Source organism: Apis laboriosa, unplaced genomic scaffold (genome assembly GCF_014066325.1).
Source record: "Apis laboriosa isolate Shangri-la unplaced genomic scaffold, ASM1406632v1 scaffold34_cov151, whole genome shotgun sequence".
Classification (NCBI taxonomy): Eukaryota; Metazoa; Arthropoda; class Insecta; order Hymenoptera; family Apidae; genus Apis; species Apis laboriosa.
Window position 1 is genome coordinate 1,381,209 of NW_025222928.1, and position 16,069 is coordinate 1,397,277.

A 16,069-nucleotide genomic window follows, 5' to 3' on the forward strand; every position below is an offset into this window, starting at 1 on the left:
CGTACGAGCGGATGGCGAGCTCAAATTAACGGGGTGTTTCCAACTTTGACACCGGTGTCCGATTATACGCCATTATTGGTCGAGGATAATCGCATCCCGCGTAATGGTAACCAGGTGTTATCGAATCTCGCTTAAGTTACAACGAAGCGGGTATTCGATTATTTCCCGTTTCCAATCCGGATTTGTTCGTGATATCGAATTACCGGCAAGATTCGACGGGGTTTTGAGAAACAAGTTCGAGAGAAGAGTCCGCTATGCGAATAAAAATCATCAATCGTGCATTAATATTATAACAGCATTAGATTATTAGAAATTAGCACGGGGGAAATTAGCACGAGATTCGATATACGTACGATTCTAAAGAAAGGAAAAATTTATCTGGTTAAATTTACTTTCTCTAGAAAGATTTTATTGTCAATTTCACGGATATAGAAATCAAACAACCAATTTCCCCGAAACGATTACGAACAATAATTCAAAAATTAACGTTTACTTAAATATTTATATAACCGTGATAAATCAAGCCGCATGTTTGAACGAGCATGGTTATAAATATATATACGACTTCCTTATTTATTTCGAAAATCGAACTTCGTACGGAACGGCGACGAGCGAACGACGCCTCGATCTTTCAAGTTCGACTTTAATCTTCGTTTAGCCTCTCCCCGGCAAAACGTTTCAATGTACAAGTTGGCGGGGCAAGTTCGAGCCGCAACGTGGTGTGACTATAAACGGCGAGGGGAGAGCGCGTCAGACGTCTCTCGAAAGTGAGCGTCAAAAGGGTTAAACAGGGCCCAGGCCGGGTCACCAGTTGGGCGCGATGTCCAAGCACGAGGGGGGGTATCCATCGGTGGTAACGTAACAACACAGCCGCACGCTGTTATGTCGTAAACCGGTGGTGAGTCACGTCTCGCCACGTCTTCCCCCTTGTATGCCCGACGCCCGATTTCGTATTCGAGTAATTGCGCGAGACTAATGCGCGGGACACGAGAGACGACCGACTACCCGGGATCCCGGATCTGGGCGACGACATTTGCATTTGGCGAGATAATTTTATACTTTGCCGGATCGAAGGATTTTTGAAAAATTCGGATCGCCATTTGATTTAATATGCTGGAGTTTTAAAAAAAAAAAACGTGAGAAATATTTCAACACGGTTTTCGATTGGTAAAAGTTTTCCTACGAGAATGGTACCGTTCGATTTACGACGAAGTTTAAAATATCGGTCGCGTTTATGGAAAGAAGTTTATGGAAGAAGTAACGAATTCTTCGAAAATTCGATCGAGAAGGTAATCGAGTCCACTTTTGAATAAAAGTATACATGCGCAGCAATTCAATCGTTTTTAATGGGTTAATAATATCGCGAGCCCGATCCGAGCCCGTCGATGTCTCAATGATTCAGTGAGTGATCGTTCGATCGGGATCGTATATAACTACAGTTGTATGGATTTCACACGATCCAATGCACGAGCAATCGGATAAAAAGCTTTGAAAACCGGCTCAACCGACCCACGCATTATTGTTCGCGGGCAGAGAATATCGGCGTCTCCGCCGCGACGACGGAAAGGTTATTGCGGCGTCGCGTTTAAATGGCCTGCAATAACTTGTCTCCGGATCTATCGTGGAGGAGGAGGAGGAGGATATCGAAAGTTTATGCAAATTTTCCGAGGGATCGGTCGACTCGCGCTTCAAATTCCTCACGATGACGGAATCGTAAACTTGTAAAATAATCGAACGTGTTGCAACAAAGTGTCACGCTCGAAAACTCGCGCGTCGAGTTTAATATATAAAATATCGACAGGATATTCACAACAGGTGACATTGTGGATTTAATCCCTCGAAGACATTTTCCAATTTTTCTTCTATCGATCTTCCGCTTGTTCGTGAATCTCCCTTTTATTTATAAATTTGTCAAATCTCTTTATTTCGAACGAGTAACCATTTTCCAAAGTTAAAAGTATCGCGACGATCTTTGAATCCGATCCAAAAAGTTGGAAAATTCGGGGGAGTTGGTTAAAATTTTTTGTTCAAAAAAAATAACAAGCATCGTTATATTTTCGACAACCACGGTCGATACACGATCGGCTGCAATCGAATTATATCCCCGGCCATAATTCAATAACATAATTGAATAACCGGGGGACAATTTTTGTGTCCCCTTTCCCCCTCCCCCCTTTCCTGTTTCGCGATGAATTAATGCGTTTATCTCGCGATCTTCAAGCGTGGCAATTTATTTCACGCGAAGCACTTCTCGACGGGAGAAGTTGCGCAATAATTGCAAGGCACACCCTGAATTTTATCCACAATTATGCGACTCATAAATAATTATAATTCCCGCGCCGGTGACCGACACTTATAACGGGCGGGAAATATTTCCAACTTGGAAAACGTGCAGCGCCTCGACACGGATATTTTCGCGCTCTCTTCCCCCCCCCCCTCTCTCCCCGCTCTCCTCGCTTTATCGATGGTCGTTTCTCTCTGTTCGCGTAATCACACTCGAGAGTGGAAGTGAGTAAATTAACTCCCCTTACCGGAACAGACGCTTTTATCGGTTTAACGGAGACAGATTTCGCGGGAAAAAAGAAAAACTGATTTGCGAGGAGAGGCAGATCTACACGGTTGAACGGGTTTTCACCTTCGCCGACGTTTCGACGAATCGTAAAATCGAATGTAAATCACGTTACAATGTGGAATAATGGACGTTCGAACATAGTGTGAAGTTTTTTCTTTTCTTTTTTTTTTTTTTTTCGTTTTTAAATTAGCTGCTCGAAAAAGTCTTAAGATAGTTTTATAATAAGAAAAACCAGTCAGATCAGTCGATATACGCTTGGACGCTTTAACGCACTAATCGCGCGCGCGTTTTTTCGCTAAATCATTTGTAGTGCACGCTTGTATATCCTATAAGGTATCCAGTTAAGCGGCATTCCTTTTAATTCCTTCCAGTTCTCTCGACCGAGTATAATAAATATCCTATAACGGAGAAACTGAAAACGAGGGGGGGAAAAAAAGCCGTCGCGAAAGAATCTGGATTTACGTCGAGCGAGCCATATGATAATTAGCCCACCCCAAGCTAGCGCTGTCTTATATTCGTTAAAAAATATCTTTCCCCCTCCGAGGGGAGAGAAAAAAAAATGTTTTTCGGTATTAAGGATTCCAAAGCAAAGATAACGCAATCCCTTCTTTTCAACTCCTTTCAACTCTCGCCGGAATTGAAAATTCTAGAATCCCCGTAACCGATTCTCCATTTTCACGATGCTACCAAGCTATCTACGAGTGTCGCGCAATATTTGTATATTTTACTGCCTCTTGCACGGTACCATAAACGACGTGCGCACGCTGACGCAAACAAGGAAGAGAGATACGTGGCGCCTTGCGTATCGTGTTGTACAATCGTGTTGCAAGTAAGAAGATTTGTTGCGGAAATCCATCCGACCAAATTTCCTCCGGATCGATCCTGCTTTTTCATTTTTTCGAGGAAGAATTTTACGAGCTCGGCGGGAAAGTGAAAATCGCCCTCGTCTTTCGTCGAAAAATGCGCGAATGTAAACGGAATATACGAAAATAGACGGAGAGAGAGACGAGAGAGATGATGGTTACAACAACCGCTTCGCGTTCCATCGCACGAGGAATTCCATTCCGATAATTTCGACCCCGTGCACCATAAAATCGGTTTCTCACGACGAATCCCTCCTTCTCTCTCTCTCTCTCTCTCTGTTCATCAGCATCGTCATAAATACGAGCAGAGAAGCGATCGTTAGAGAGGATGCGTTAGAGAGCGAGATGTTTAGTATTCCTCGCGAGGATTCGCTTCCAATCTGCGACCAACAATTTGTCCGACGATCTCCGGCTCCGATACGCACAGTTTCCCCGATGATGAACATCTGTTGCCATACACACCGAAGGAATTCGCGGAAACATTATCCTTCGAGCGAATCTTCGAACGAATTTTTAACACCTCCGAGCGTTTTATTGGCGACTTTTTGTATCGATTGTAATGCGATTTCCCCTCGAATTTTTCTCAACATCTTGACGTGTTTCATTCACAAGGTGTTGGCCACCCTGGCACTGTCGATGGGAACGCTTTCCTCGGGCCTGGCAAAGGGTTACACCTCGCCCGCCTTGGATTCCATCTTGGACAACCAACCGCCTCACCTTTATCAGTCCACCAACAACGACACGTGGTAACGTATCGCGTATCATTTTCACGCGCGATAATATAATATCCCCCCCCCCCCTGATTTAAGCGGAAAGCATGGAGCGCGGTAGCGTAACACGCGGCCGTTTTAAAGTAGTAAGAGAGACTTGGTAAAGTAATTGCGAGTCAGACGCGTGTCGTGTCCCCTAACGATTAGCGTCGCTCGCCAAGATAAGAAAATTAAATAAACCCGACAAGATATTTCGCCCGTGGCGTAATAAAGCGAACGAGGGAGCGAGTATCTTAGATAATTCGTTTTAAGCAAATGCATTAACGTCATCGCGTTCCGTTTTCGGCCGGTTGTCGCACACTTTCTCCGCGATAGCTCGCTTTTATCGCTATCGAGGAACCACTACGCGTAAAGAAATCGTTGGTCGTTGTATACTATCTCGTGTATACAATATTTTATGTATATATATATATATATATAGTTTACGTATTATATACGCAATTTAATTTCAATTGGATCGAGTTAAAACGGTTGTTTTCGAATTTCAACTATAATCGACACGTATACTCCGAATATCGATATCTTCCTTTCCGAGAGCCGCGTTCAATTACCGAAGAATAAATTCAAAACTTCGTCGATCCATAGTAAAATCGAGAGTTGTACGATTTTCTTCTACGACCGATTACCCAACACGAAATCGAGGCGAATCAATCGGTGTGTATAAAAAAGAAAATGGATTCGAAATCTCTTGTAGCAGCTCTGTGCTGCGGCGGTAGAAGCTCCTATCCTTGAACCGAGGATCGATTACTCGATCGATCGATCGTCGCGCAGGGTTCAAATCAGGGGTATTAGGCTCCCCTGTAACGCTAGTCCCTGTCATTTGTAATCGTATCGCCATTTGTCGCAGGTCGGCTTTCTCGGTGACGCAACAAGAAGCGTCGTGGGTCGCCTCGTTGTCCATGCTGGGCGCGTGGTTCGGCGCTATGATCGGCGATTGGGTGATGAGAAGGGGGCGTAGATTGGCCCTACGCGTCACGTCTTTGCCCCTGGCCGTCGTCTGGATCCTGACGGGGATCGCGCCCTGCGTGGAACTGGTCTACGTGACCAGCTTCATCGGGGGCCTCTGCTGCTCCGTGATCACCATGGTCGCGCAGGTATACTATATATATATATATATATATGCATATGGTTTTTTCGAATAGATCTCAAGACTCATTTTTCCAGGTATACATATCAGAAATCTCGATGCCGGGCATCAGAGGTTGCCTGTCGGCTATGCTGAAGGTGCTGGGCCACGTGGGCGTGTTGTTGTCGTATATAGCCGGCACGTACTTGAATTGGAGGCAAAGCGCCCTCCTGGTGGCAATAGCGCCCTCGATGCTCTTTTTGGGGACCCTCTTTATACCCGAGACGCCGTCGTATCTCGTTCTGAATGGCAAAGACGACGAGGCTGCCAACAGCTTGCAGTGGCTGCGCGGTGATCACGTCGACATACGTCACGAGCTCCAGGTAACGTTTTCAAACGTGCAATTCCGATATATATATGATACTTCGGGGAGGAGGTTCATTTGATTAGATCACGATTACGATTGTTGACAGGTGATCAAAACGAACATTCTCGCGTCACGGGCGAAGCAGTACGAGCTCACGTTCAAGAACAGCGTGTTCACGCCTCGTTTGTACAAGCCTATCGCCATCACGTGCGGGTTGATGTTTTTCCAGAGGTTTTCCGGGGCGAACGCGTTCAATTATTACGCGGTGATCATATTCAGGCAGACCCTGGGCGGCATGAATCCTCACGGAGCTACCATCGCGATTGGCTTCGTCCAACTATTGGCTTCTCTGTTATCAGGTACGCAGATAGTAACCCGACCCTTTCCTTTCCAAGGTATTTATCGAACGACACGCGAGAATACACGAATCGAACGAACGAAACGAAACGAAACGAAATGAAACGAAACGAAACGAAACGAAGGTTTTCTTTTCAATTGTTTTTTTTCCTTTCTAAATCTAATTTTCTTCGCTCCCTCAGGATTCCTGATCGATATCGTGGGCAGGTTACCGCTTCTGATAGCCAGCACCGTGTTCATGTCGTTGGCGTTGGCCGGTTTCGGCAGTTATGCCTATTACATGTCCCAGACGCAAAATCTGGGATATCCGGACTCGGCGGTGGTCGGCCAACACGATTGGATACCGTTGCTCTGCGTCCTCGTCTTCACGACCGCTCTGGCTCTGGGCATATCGCCAATTTCGTGGTTATTGATTGGCGAGCTCTTCCCCCTCGAGTATCGCGGCCTCGGCTCGAGCATCAGCACCAGCTTCAGCTACTTCTGCGCGTTCGTCGGGATTAAGCTCTTCATGGATTTTCAGCAGGTGAGACGAGGGGCGGGGAGGCAAGAGACCATCGGGACACTTAAAACGTAGGTGTCGGGTGTCCGATATAATCCGCGCTCGATCGATATCTCGTCTCGACGATCGAGTGTATAATCGAGATATTCGAGCTCTTTGATCGCGTTACCGATCTTCCTCCCCCTCCCCTCCCAATTCACGACGATCCTGATAATTATACAACAACACTTGGCATTCGAGAGAGCGGTGCTCTCGTAAATTCGAGAACCTTTCAACGCACCTTTCAAAAATCGTTTCAAAAATTTTAATCTTAACAATCTCTCCTTCCGTCATATCGACAATATCCCTCGAATCATTTTTCTTGAAATAGTAATTCGTTCGTTTCAGATATTCGAGCTCTTTGATCGCGTTACCGATCTTCCTCTCTTTCCCCTCTCCATTCACAACAATCCTGATAATTATACAACAACTTGGCACTCGAGAGAGTGGTACTCTCGTAAATGAGAACCTTTTAATCTTAATAAATTTCAATCTATAACCTCTCCTTCCGTGTATCGACAATATCCCTCGAATCATTTTTCTTAAAATAGTAATTCGTTCGTTTCAGATATTCTTTGATCGCGTTACCGATCTTCCACCCCATTCACGACAATCCTGATAATTATACAATACTTGGCACTCGAGAGAGTGGTACTCTCGTAAATGAGAACCTTTCAATCTTAATAAATCCCAATCTATAACCTCTCTTTCCGTGTATCGACAATATCCCTCGAATCATTTTTCTTAAAATAATAATTCGTTCGTTTCAGATATTCTTTGATCGCGTTACCGATCTTCCACCCCATTCACAACGATCTGATAATTATACAATACTTGGCACTCAAGAGAGTGGTACTCTCGTAAATGAGAACCTTTTAATCTTAATAAATTTCAATCTATAATCTCTCCTTCCGTGTATCGACAATATCCCTCGAATCATTTTTCTTAAAATAATAATTCGTTCATTTCAAATATTCGAGCTTTTTGATCGCGTTACCGATCTTCCTCTCTTTCCCCTCTCCATTCACAACGATCTGATAATTATACAACAACTTGGCACTCGAGAGAGTGGTACTCTCATAAATGAAAACTTAATTCAATCTTAATAAATCCCAATCTATAACCTCTCCTTCCGTGTATCGACAATATCCCTCGAATTATTTTTCTTAAAATAGTAATTCGTTCGTTTCAGATATTCTTTGATCGCGTTACCGATCTTCCACCCCATTCACGACGATCCTGATAATTATACAATACTTGGCACTCGAGAGAGTGGTACTCTCATAAATGAAAACTTAATTCAATCTTAATAAATCCCAATCTATAACCTCTCCTTCCGTGTATCGACAATATCCCTCGAATTATTTTTCTTAAAATAGTAATTCATTCGTTTCAGATATTCTTTGATCGCGTTACCGATCTTCCACCCCATTCACAACGATCTGATAATTATACAATACTTGGCACTCGAGAGAGTGGTACTCTCGTAAATGAGAAGCTTTTGATTTTAATAAATCCCAATCTATAACCTCTCCTTCCGTGTATCGACAATATCCCTCGAATCATTTTTCTTAAAATAGTAATTCGTTCGTTTCAGATATTCTTTGATCGTGTTACCGATCTTCCTCTTCTTCCCCTCTCCATTCACAACGATCCTGATAACTATACAACAACTTGGCACTCGAGAGAGTGGTACTCTCATAAATGAGAACTTAATTCAATCTTAATAAATCCCAATCTATAACCTCTCCTTCCGTGTATCGACAATTTCCCTCGAATCATTTTCCTTAAAATAATAATTCGTTTCAGACGCTCGGTCTACACGGGGCATTCTGGTTCTACGCGGCGGTCGCCGTATGCGGTCTGTGCTTCGTGGTCTGTTGCGTGCCTGAGACAAAGGGGAAACAGCTGGACGAGATGAACCCGGACTACGCCCAGGCGCGGTAGTATAAGGCCTCGTTAACGGGGGGCCTGTCGAATTTCGAAAAGTCCAACAAACCCCTGCCGGGAGGTGCGTACCCGAATCAACACGATCCGCGCGAGTTGTACGATAGGGGTTGCGCTCCGACCGACACCGGTACGTCCTCCGCGCGCCACGCGCCCAATCGTCGAAGCCTGTTCACCGATTGCTGCAACATGTTCGCGGAGAGGACGAACAGGATCGGCAGGAACGTGGGCAACTTCGTCCAATCCCGGGGCGGTTCCCTGTTCTCGGCAGGCCGCCGTTCCACGGGCGAGGACCCGTTCCGCGGCGGCAATTCCGCGGCCCTCCATCCGCGATCGTGCAACGGGGACGTGGTGAAGCACGATTACAGCCGTTTCTTCAACCCTGTGGAGGAGGACGAGGAGGAGGCGGCGACTCGCTCGCGGGAGGAGGATCGTCAACGATCGTACGGGCGGAATCGTCGGGTCGGGAGGACGTACGTCCGCGGCAAGGGTGTCTACCTCTCCACGGGGGAGGAGAGGGTGGCCGACGGAGGGATGGAGATGAGACCGCGACGGGGGGTCGGCGATTACGCGATTACGCGCGAGGGGGGGAGGAGGGCGGACGTCGACTCGGCTAAGCCGATAATGGTGGGGAACGGGAGGATTTGCAGCAGCAGCAGCAGCTCGACTCTGCCCAGGACGCGGGGCAGGACCATCAATTTCGGGGATCAGCGGGGATCGGTTTACCCCCGGCTGGGATCGCGGCGGGCCTGTCCGGGGAGAAGCTTGCAGGAGCTGTCGGATCTCGAGCTGGAGGACGGGAGGGGGGCGAGGGGTCTCGCGTCGTCGAACGCCGCGGCGAGTGAGTGGAGGGGTGGCGAGGACAGGGTTGCTTCGCTCGACGAGGAGTCATCCGGTTGGCATCGGCGCCGATACGGGTACAGTCGGGAGGACCGACTCGGGGATGACGATTACCTCAGACTGTACAGGAGTTTGTCCAGGCTGAGCAAATATCCCCAAGGGGGCAAGTACGAGCCCGGTCAGGTGCACTACGAGAGGGAATGCAGGACGTTCGGCAAGGACACGGTCGCGTTCATCTATTACAAAACTTGCTACTTGTGATGCACGAGGAGGGATCGATCGAGGGGGTTGTCCGTTCGACAAGGATCGGATAATTTGGTCCAGTTGGGAGGGGTTCCAACTCGAGGAGGAGTTCCCGATGTTTAAAATCGTTCCGGGATCGAGCCTCCCGCAAGAAATAATCTCGTTTCCCGGTATCGAAGAGTATTGGAAAAAAGAAAGAAGATTTTGATTTCTGTCCTGAGCAAGATCTCATTACACGACGGCGTTAGATTACCGAGTTCCTTGATTTGATACGAGCTTTTTCCGTTCGCGAGTCGATAGAAATATATGGACGAGATAATTATTTCGAGTAATTGTACAAGATTGGTCGGAAACGAAAGAACGATTGTTGTCCTAACGACCATCTTATTAAAATCACGCTTGACGCGCGATGGGTGTCGACATTCTAAAGAAGACTTCGTATGTAATAAAAAAAAAAAAAAGAAAAGAAAAGAAAAGAAAAAAAAGGAAAGGTACAATTTATACGACGATAGAATAGAGGTATAAAAAAAAAAAAAATTAAATAGGGGATAATTGTTAAAAGAATAAGAGTACGTTCAAACGATTAATTTTTTCCCTCCCTCCTCTGACCAGTTTTATGCTCACTTTCGATAATTATCGTAAAAGAAATCAAAGTCGACGAGTAAGATCTCTTTTTTCAAAAACGACACGACTGAATTACGTAAATTAGATAGACCCATCTTCGTGATCTGCCTTGTGAGAAAAAACGATGCTCGAACGATATTTTGACCAAGAAGCGCATTAAATTAGCATACAGTTATTTTCAGTAGCTATATATATATATATATATATATATCAAACGAATTCTTGCAAGTATATATATATATATGTATACATTCGAAAAGATGGATCTCGTTGGAACAATAATAATATAAAAAAAAAAAAGATAAATAAATAAAGAACGCTCTTCCGTGCAACGTGCCTTTTCTGAGAGCACGCAAATACGATATATATATACACATAGACGTACAGATAATAACGCAGAATACGTATAAATTATACATAAAAAGAAAAAGAAAAAAAAAAAAAAAAGAAAATGATAGTCGTACATACATACATACACGTGTATACAATAAATTGTTTAGAATAGAATCGATAGACTGGTCCGTCGATTGTCTAGACGTTTCACCCGTGATATTTTCAACTAAAAGAATTTCCAAAATAACACGCGAGAAAAGAAGAGCTAATTAAAATACAAAACGTGATAGCGTGATACAAAATTTCAGAGATCCATTTTCTTTCAAAAGCGCACGATTGATCTTCGAGCTCTGAAATGATTTCAGAGCATCAATTGATTCGATACCACGTTGAAGGAAATTTTATTCTATGCTATTAATTATTCGTCGTTTTTTTTTTTTTCTTTTCAAATTTAAAACCAGTATCGAAATCGAAAGAAAATTAAATTTATTTGGATAATATCAAGTTGTATTAAATTTAAAAGGGTATCAAATTAATTTGCGCGATTTCGCTCGTAAGAAAAAAATTGAAAATCCGTTTGTGTTAAATGAGACGAGAAAATAATGAAAATTTCTATTTTTCGTGCAATTAATTACCTAATAAGACTATTTTTTATGTAAAAAACGACGATAAAAAACGAAACGATTGGAACGGTTTTGTGATCGATTTGTGTGTGACAGGTATGCGGAACGTTCGTCGCTTTCTCCCCAATTTAACACTACTTCGCGCTATATATTGATATACACATCTCTGTGACATAAACGCTATCGCTTGGCAAAAGAATGTAGAACGGAGAGAAACAATTTAGACGCGGTACAGAGGAAGAGAATATTTCATTTGTCTGACACTATAAGGTATATAAATACTCGATAGGCCTCGTTCTACGGTTCTATATACGGCCGCCATTGACTTAATGATGACAATATTATTATCTGTAGATATATTATACTACGCGTATCTTTCACACTAAGTACCTATTGTATAAATCGATTATTACGTGTACATTGTACGAACACGTATATAATATATACATCGTGTTCGAACACTATGAACAAATTTTTCGCGACAATACTGTATGATTAATTATGATTAATTAATACGAGACACGCGTGCGTTAGATTTTGAGAGAAAAAAATTGAAATGGGATCGAAAAATTGGCAAAAGTTTATCCTATAACTTCGACGCCAGTCGTGTTTTTTTTTCTTTTTTTTTTTAAATATTTGGAATATTTATAAGAAGAAATAAGAGATAAGATCTCGTGTATCTCGAGAATTCGACTGTCGCCGATGGATGGATGGGATTTTTGTATAAATTTCGTCGAGATAAGCGTTGCGAATGCATAAAATAATATTCGTGCAATGATAGTGATCCAAGAGTGGAATCCTTTGGAGGAGGATATTCGAGGAAACGGCATTTGTATTTTATATTTTTATATAGTTTGTAGAACTCGTCAGCGTCGACTTTGCAGAATATTAGCGGTCTGCATCTGTGATCGAACGCCTAGTCTTCACGGATGAAAATATTTTTCACGAGTTATTATATTGTTTCGATGTTGCGATGTAAAGAGATCACGCGTATTTAGAACGAAGGAGTGTTTCTTCGTTCGTTACAAGAGTTTTCGTTACGAATTGAATTCTAATCGAATCGTTTTGATATTTTTCTAAAAATGTATCCATATATCGTGTTGTGTAAAACTAGTAGATTTAACGAATTCTAATTAATTCTAATTGATTAAGAGGCCCGACGTCAGGGATATTAAATTGTCGACATATCAAATGTTCGCCTATGTTCCGCGAAATTCAACAAATTTCAGTTTCAAAACGTTTCTACGAGTCAGTTCAATATTTTTTTCCGTGCAGTCTATCGGCAGGATTTTTCTTACATCTTTAATCGTTTTATCATCCCGTGAGTCATATCCCTGCCATATCCAATATTCTAACGAAGAGTGCTGAATTCTCTGATCTGTCATAGATAATAGAGAATCGTGTACTTAAAAATTAATCAAAACCAGCGAAAGAGAAAATTAATTATCATTGAATTACGTGGACAATGATACATCTTTCGTAGCACACGACTTAAAAATATTTCCAAGCCTCGATGCTTTCGTTAGGATAACGATGATATTAAAATAGAGACATATCCCTTAAAGATTAATCCCGTAGAATTTCGTACGATTTTTCACATTACTGTCTACAATAATGAAGAATAAGGAGAGCGCAGCACCTTCGAATCTCATACCTATCTAAAAATATATCTTGTAATGCTCAAGGGCTTGGACGCAGTATTGAATAATAATAAAAAAAAAAAAAAACTTTACAATTAAGTTAACACAGGTGCAATGCTCGTGAAACGAGTGCACGTAGGATAAGAATTTAAAAAACGAAGAAAAAGAAAAACCGGGATTCTATATATGAATATATATAAATATATATACATACATATTATAAATTGTACAGAATGATTATTCGACCATCGTAAGACTATCTCGTTTCTCTTTAGTGTACTGCGCCGAACAATATATATATATATATGTAAACTTTTTGAAAAAAATCATTTAGCGAAACTGGATAAGGAATAGCGGATAAATTCTTTGAAACAACTATAAAAGTAATAACGATAAAACCTACTTCTTTCCTCAATTATCAAAGATATCCTTTCTTTCGACTAGTTAATAGCTAAGCGAATTAAACACACAGATATGCAACGAGCGAAACGACGTAAAAACAAAAAAAAAATAAAAATAAAATCTGCACTGTGCACTTTCGTGAATTGAAGGTATTATCGTAATCCTTAGATATAGCGAGTCAAAAGTCAGATTAGAATTCGTATTAATGCACGCATAACTATGTAATTATAATTTCGAAAGTCGTTTGATTGATGAAATTGATGATGCAGGCCGTGGTATGATATAATCGGAAATAAAATTGGATTTTAAAAAAATTCTAAAAATTTATAACCTTTGATAAATGGTACACATATCGGGCAAAGTGCAATTGAAAAATTATTTATAATTTTTTGTATATATATATATATATTTTTTCTTTTTCGAAAAATTCCGTGGCCCGCATCACACACGTATGTACATTTGTATCCATATACCGTGTGTGTGAGAATGTATGTGCGTGTACGTTGTGTGTACACATTAAAATAAGAGAAACAAGAGAAAATTGTTTGTAAATTTAATATTAAGAAAAAAAAAATATTTGCAAAATAAATATAGCGCAATATCGAAAATGCCACGGCCTGTTGTAATTAGGCTATATGTGTAATTACGTCTTCTATTTATCGACAATAAATTAACGCGAACTATTTACAACTTATCGACAATAAAAAATGGGACATTCGAAGGAAGCGCTGGCCGTCACCGAAAGGGATGTTCGTTTGTACGTAGATAAAGCTAAAAATTGAGAAAAAAATATTCCGAGAAAACACGTATTTTTCAAAAGCTACATATATATTAAGGATATACATAGTAATATAAACGTATATGTATATACATATATATATCTGATCTATCCTAAAAAGGGTTGCGCCTAGCTTCGCTTGCTAGATTTAATATTTTTGTAATGATGCTTAGACATAGCTCGTTTGTACCTTCGCAAATTAAGAAACTTGTTTATAAATTCGCGCACTATGGTCAAATTGATCGATGACGCGCGAAATTCGAATCGAATAGAGCGGGGTGATTAACTCGCATTGCGATTACCAGAAGAAAAATTATAATTCGCGATCGAGATACAATGTAATATAAATTTTGCGAAAAAAATTCGTAATTCTTCGATTGAATTTGAATTTACGCTTTAATCATCTTTCTATTACCAATTTCTTAGATTATGTCGTATATAGTTATGCTAATCTACTAATGGAACGATTCTAAAAGCAAATAAAAATTTATGAGAATTCATTAATTCTCGAATCGAGGTCAGTTGAAGAGATACGAATAGCACAAAACAATCCTGCCGATACGGTGGTATGATATTTGCATTAAAAGAGATGTGCACGTGTCGAACGAGTGCATTCTGTATTTATGCTACGAATAAGTATGTACTTAAAAATTCATTAGCGTCTGCATTTATACCTCTCTAGAAATAACAGGCGATATTGAATATCCAAGCGCTAAATAACCTTCGGCGGAACCAACTACTTGCGTGTTTGTATAGAAATCCATATACATCATATAAAATGCAAAAAAAAAAAAAAACAGACATAATCGTCAAACGATTGTTTTTCTTATTCTCTTTTTACCAAGTATTTCCTATGATACATAGTGTTTATAAATAAACAATCCTGTAATTAATTTTCGCAAATGTAGATTAAGAAATTGATTTCGTTACTACATATTATGCTGTCTCTCAATAAATAATTAAAATTTGCTTAAAATTGTGAAAGTTATTTCGCGAACGGTACAATTATAGCCATCTATGCTCAACAGAACGTACTACGCTGTATCGGAACAAATAATGAAACGAAAATTCAATTTCAAAATATGAAAACACTTACCCAATTGCGGCACCGAAACGTAGGTTTCACAATCTACCAAAAATTGGCCAGTTTGCATAGCACCAAGGGCAACGACTCGTTTCGTCAGGAATTCGATGGTTTGTGGTCCAGTTCTATTTTCTATCATCGGATATTGTTGCAAACTACAAGCACACAAAATGCCGGTTACCAAAGGAATAATAAACTTCCATATTCTTGTATTTAAATAAATATAAATACTTGTGATAATTATTAATTATCAAATGAATGTTGCGATAATTGAAATAAAACATTCTAGAACATTTGTATTGCTCTGACATGTGCTATTTCAACATAACCTCTAAACGTCAAAAAATAGAGAAAGTACATATAGTACACGAAATTACGCGTCCATCATCGTATAAATAATAAATATAAATGAATAGAAAAAATGGCTTTAATTGCAAAATTACTTACACTGTAACACCCATTTTCTTGAAAAACTTTTTACACTTCAGAAACCGGATTACACACACGAAATACTTGTCAAATGAAGAGAACGCGCGCAACTTGAATAACCTTCTAGTGATATTTCATGCCTAACGATAGATGGCACTATATGTACAAGACATGGGGACCTCTGCATTGAAAGAAGAGAATAAAATTTTTTACCATTCGAATATATTAAATTTAAAAATTCTTCTTATTCAAAAAGAATATTTTTATTAATAAAATTAATGTAATTGATATAATAATTATATGATCTTTCATATTTTTTTTTACAAATGCAAAATAAATATATATTTAAAAATATATATATATTTACATAATTAACTAATTGCGTAATAGTAATTGAATATAAAGATTGATTATAAAAATATTAATAAAATATATGCTTAAGAAAAATATAAATTTATTTCTAAATGGTAAATAAATAATGTTGATGTACTATCTTTCATAAATACAAGGATCCATATTTACATACAAATAAATATAAATAATTTATATATTATCTTTATTTAAATATTTAATTATGTATTACCTTTATTGGA

At 40.3% G+C, this 16,069-nt stretch overlaps 2 protein-coding genes across 5 annotated transcripts in view; one reads left to right on the forward strand and one right to left on the reverse strand.

Annotated features, from left to right (window-relative positions):
* Positions 1 to 10,937, forward strand: part of LOC122714883 (facilitated trehalose transporter Tret1-2 homolog) — an 82,708-nt gene extending 71,771 nt beyond the window's left edge. For all 3 annotated transcript variants that reach the window (XM_043936635.1, XM_043936636.1, XM_043936637.1), the window contains exons 3-8: positions 4,048 to 4,181; positions 5,053 to 5,299; positions 5,370 to 5,654; positions 5,745 to 5,997; positions 6,178 to 6,518; positions 8,343 to 10,937. In XM_043936635.1, coding sequence (XP_043792570.1) covers positions 4,048 to 4,181; positions 5,053 to 5,299; positions 5,370 to 5,654; positions 5,745 to 5,997; positions 6,178 to 6,518; positions 8,343 to 8,480 — 1,398 coding nt within the window. In that variant the 3' untranslated portion in view covers positions 8,481 to 10,937. The remainder of the gene's footprint in view (positions 1 to 4,047; positions 4,182 to 5,052; positions 5,300 to 5,369; positions 5,655 to 5,744; positions 5,998 to 6,177; positions 6,519 to 8,342) is intronic.
* The window catches only part of LOC122714884 (mediator of RNA polymerase II transcription subunit 20), a 113,036-nt gene extending 97,402 nt beyond the window's left edge, over positions 1 to 15,634 (reverse strand). The window contains exons 1-2 of one of the 2 annotated variants that reach the window (XM_043936639.1): positions 15,495 to 15,634; positions 15,060 to 15,202 (exon numbers count right to left, since the gene is read on the reverse strand). In XM_043936639.1, the coding sequence (XP_043792574.1) occupies positions 15,060 to 15,202; positions 15,495 to 15,508 (157 nt within the window). In that variant the 5' untranslated portion in view covers positions 15,509 to 15,634. Of the gene's footprint in view, positions 1 to 15,059; positions 15,203 to 15,278; positions 15,384 to 15,494 lie in introns of those variants that run through there. The other variant, XM_043936638.1, reaches the window with a different exon arrangement.
* Positions 15,635 to 16,069: the final 435 nt, after the last annotated feature.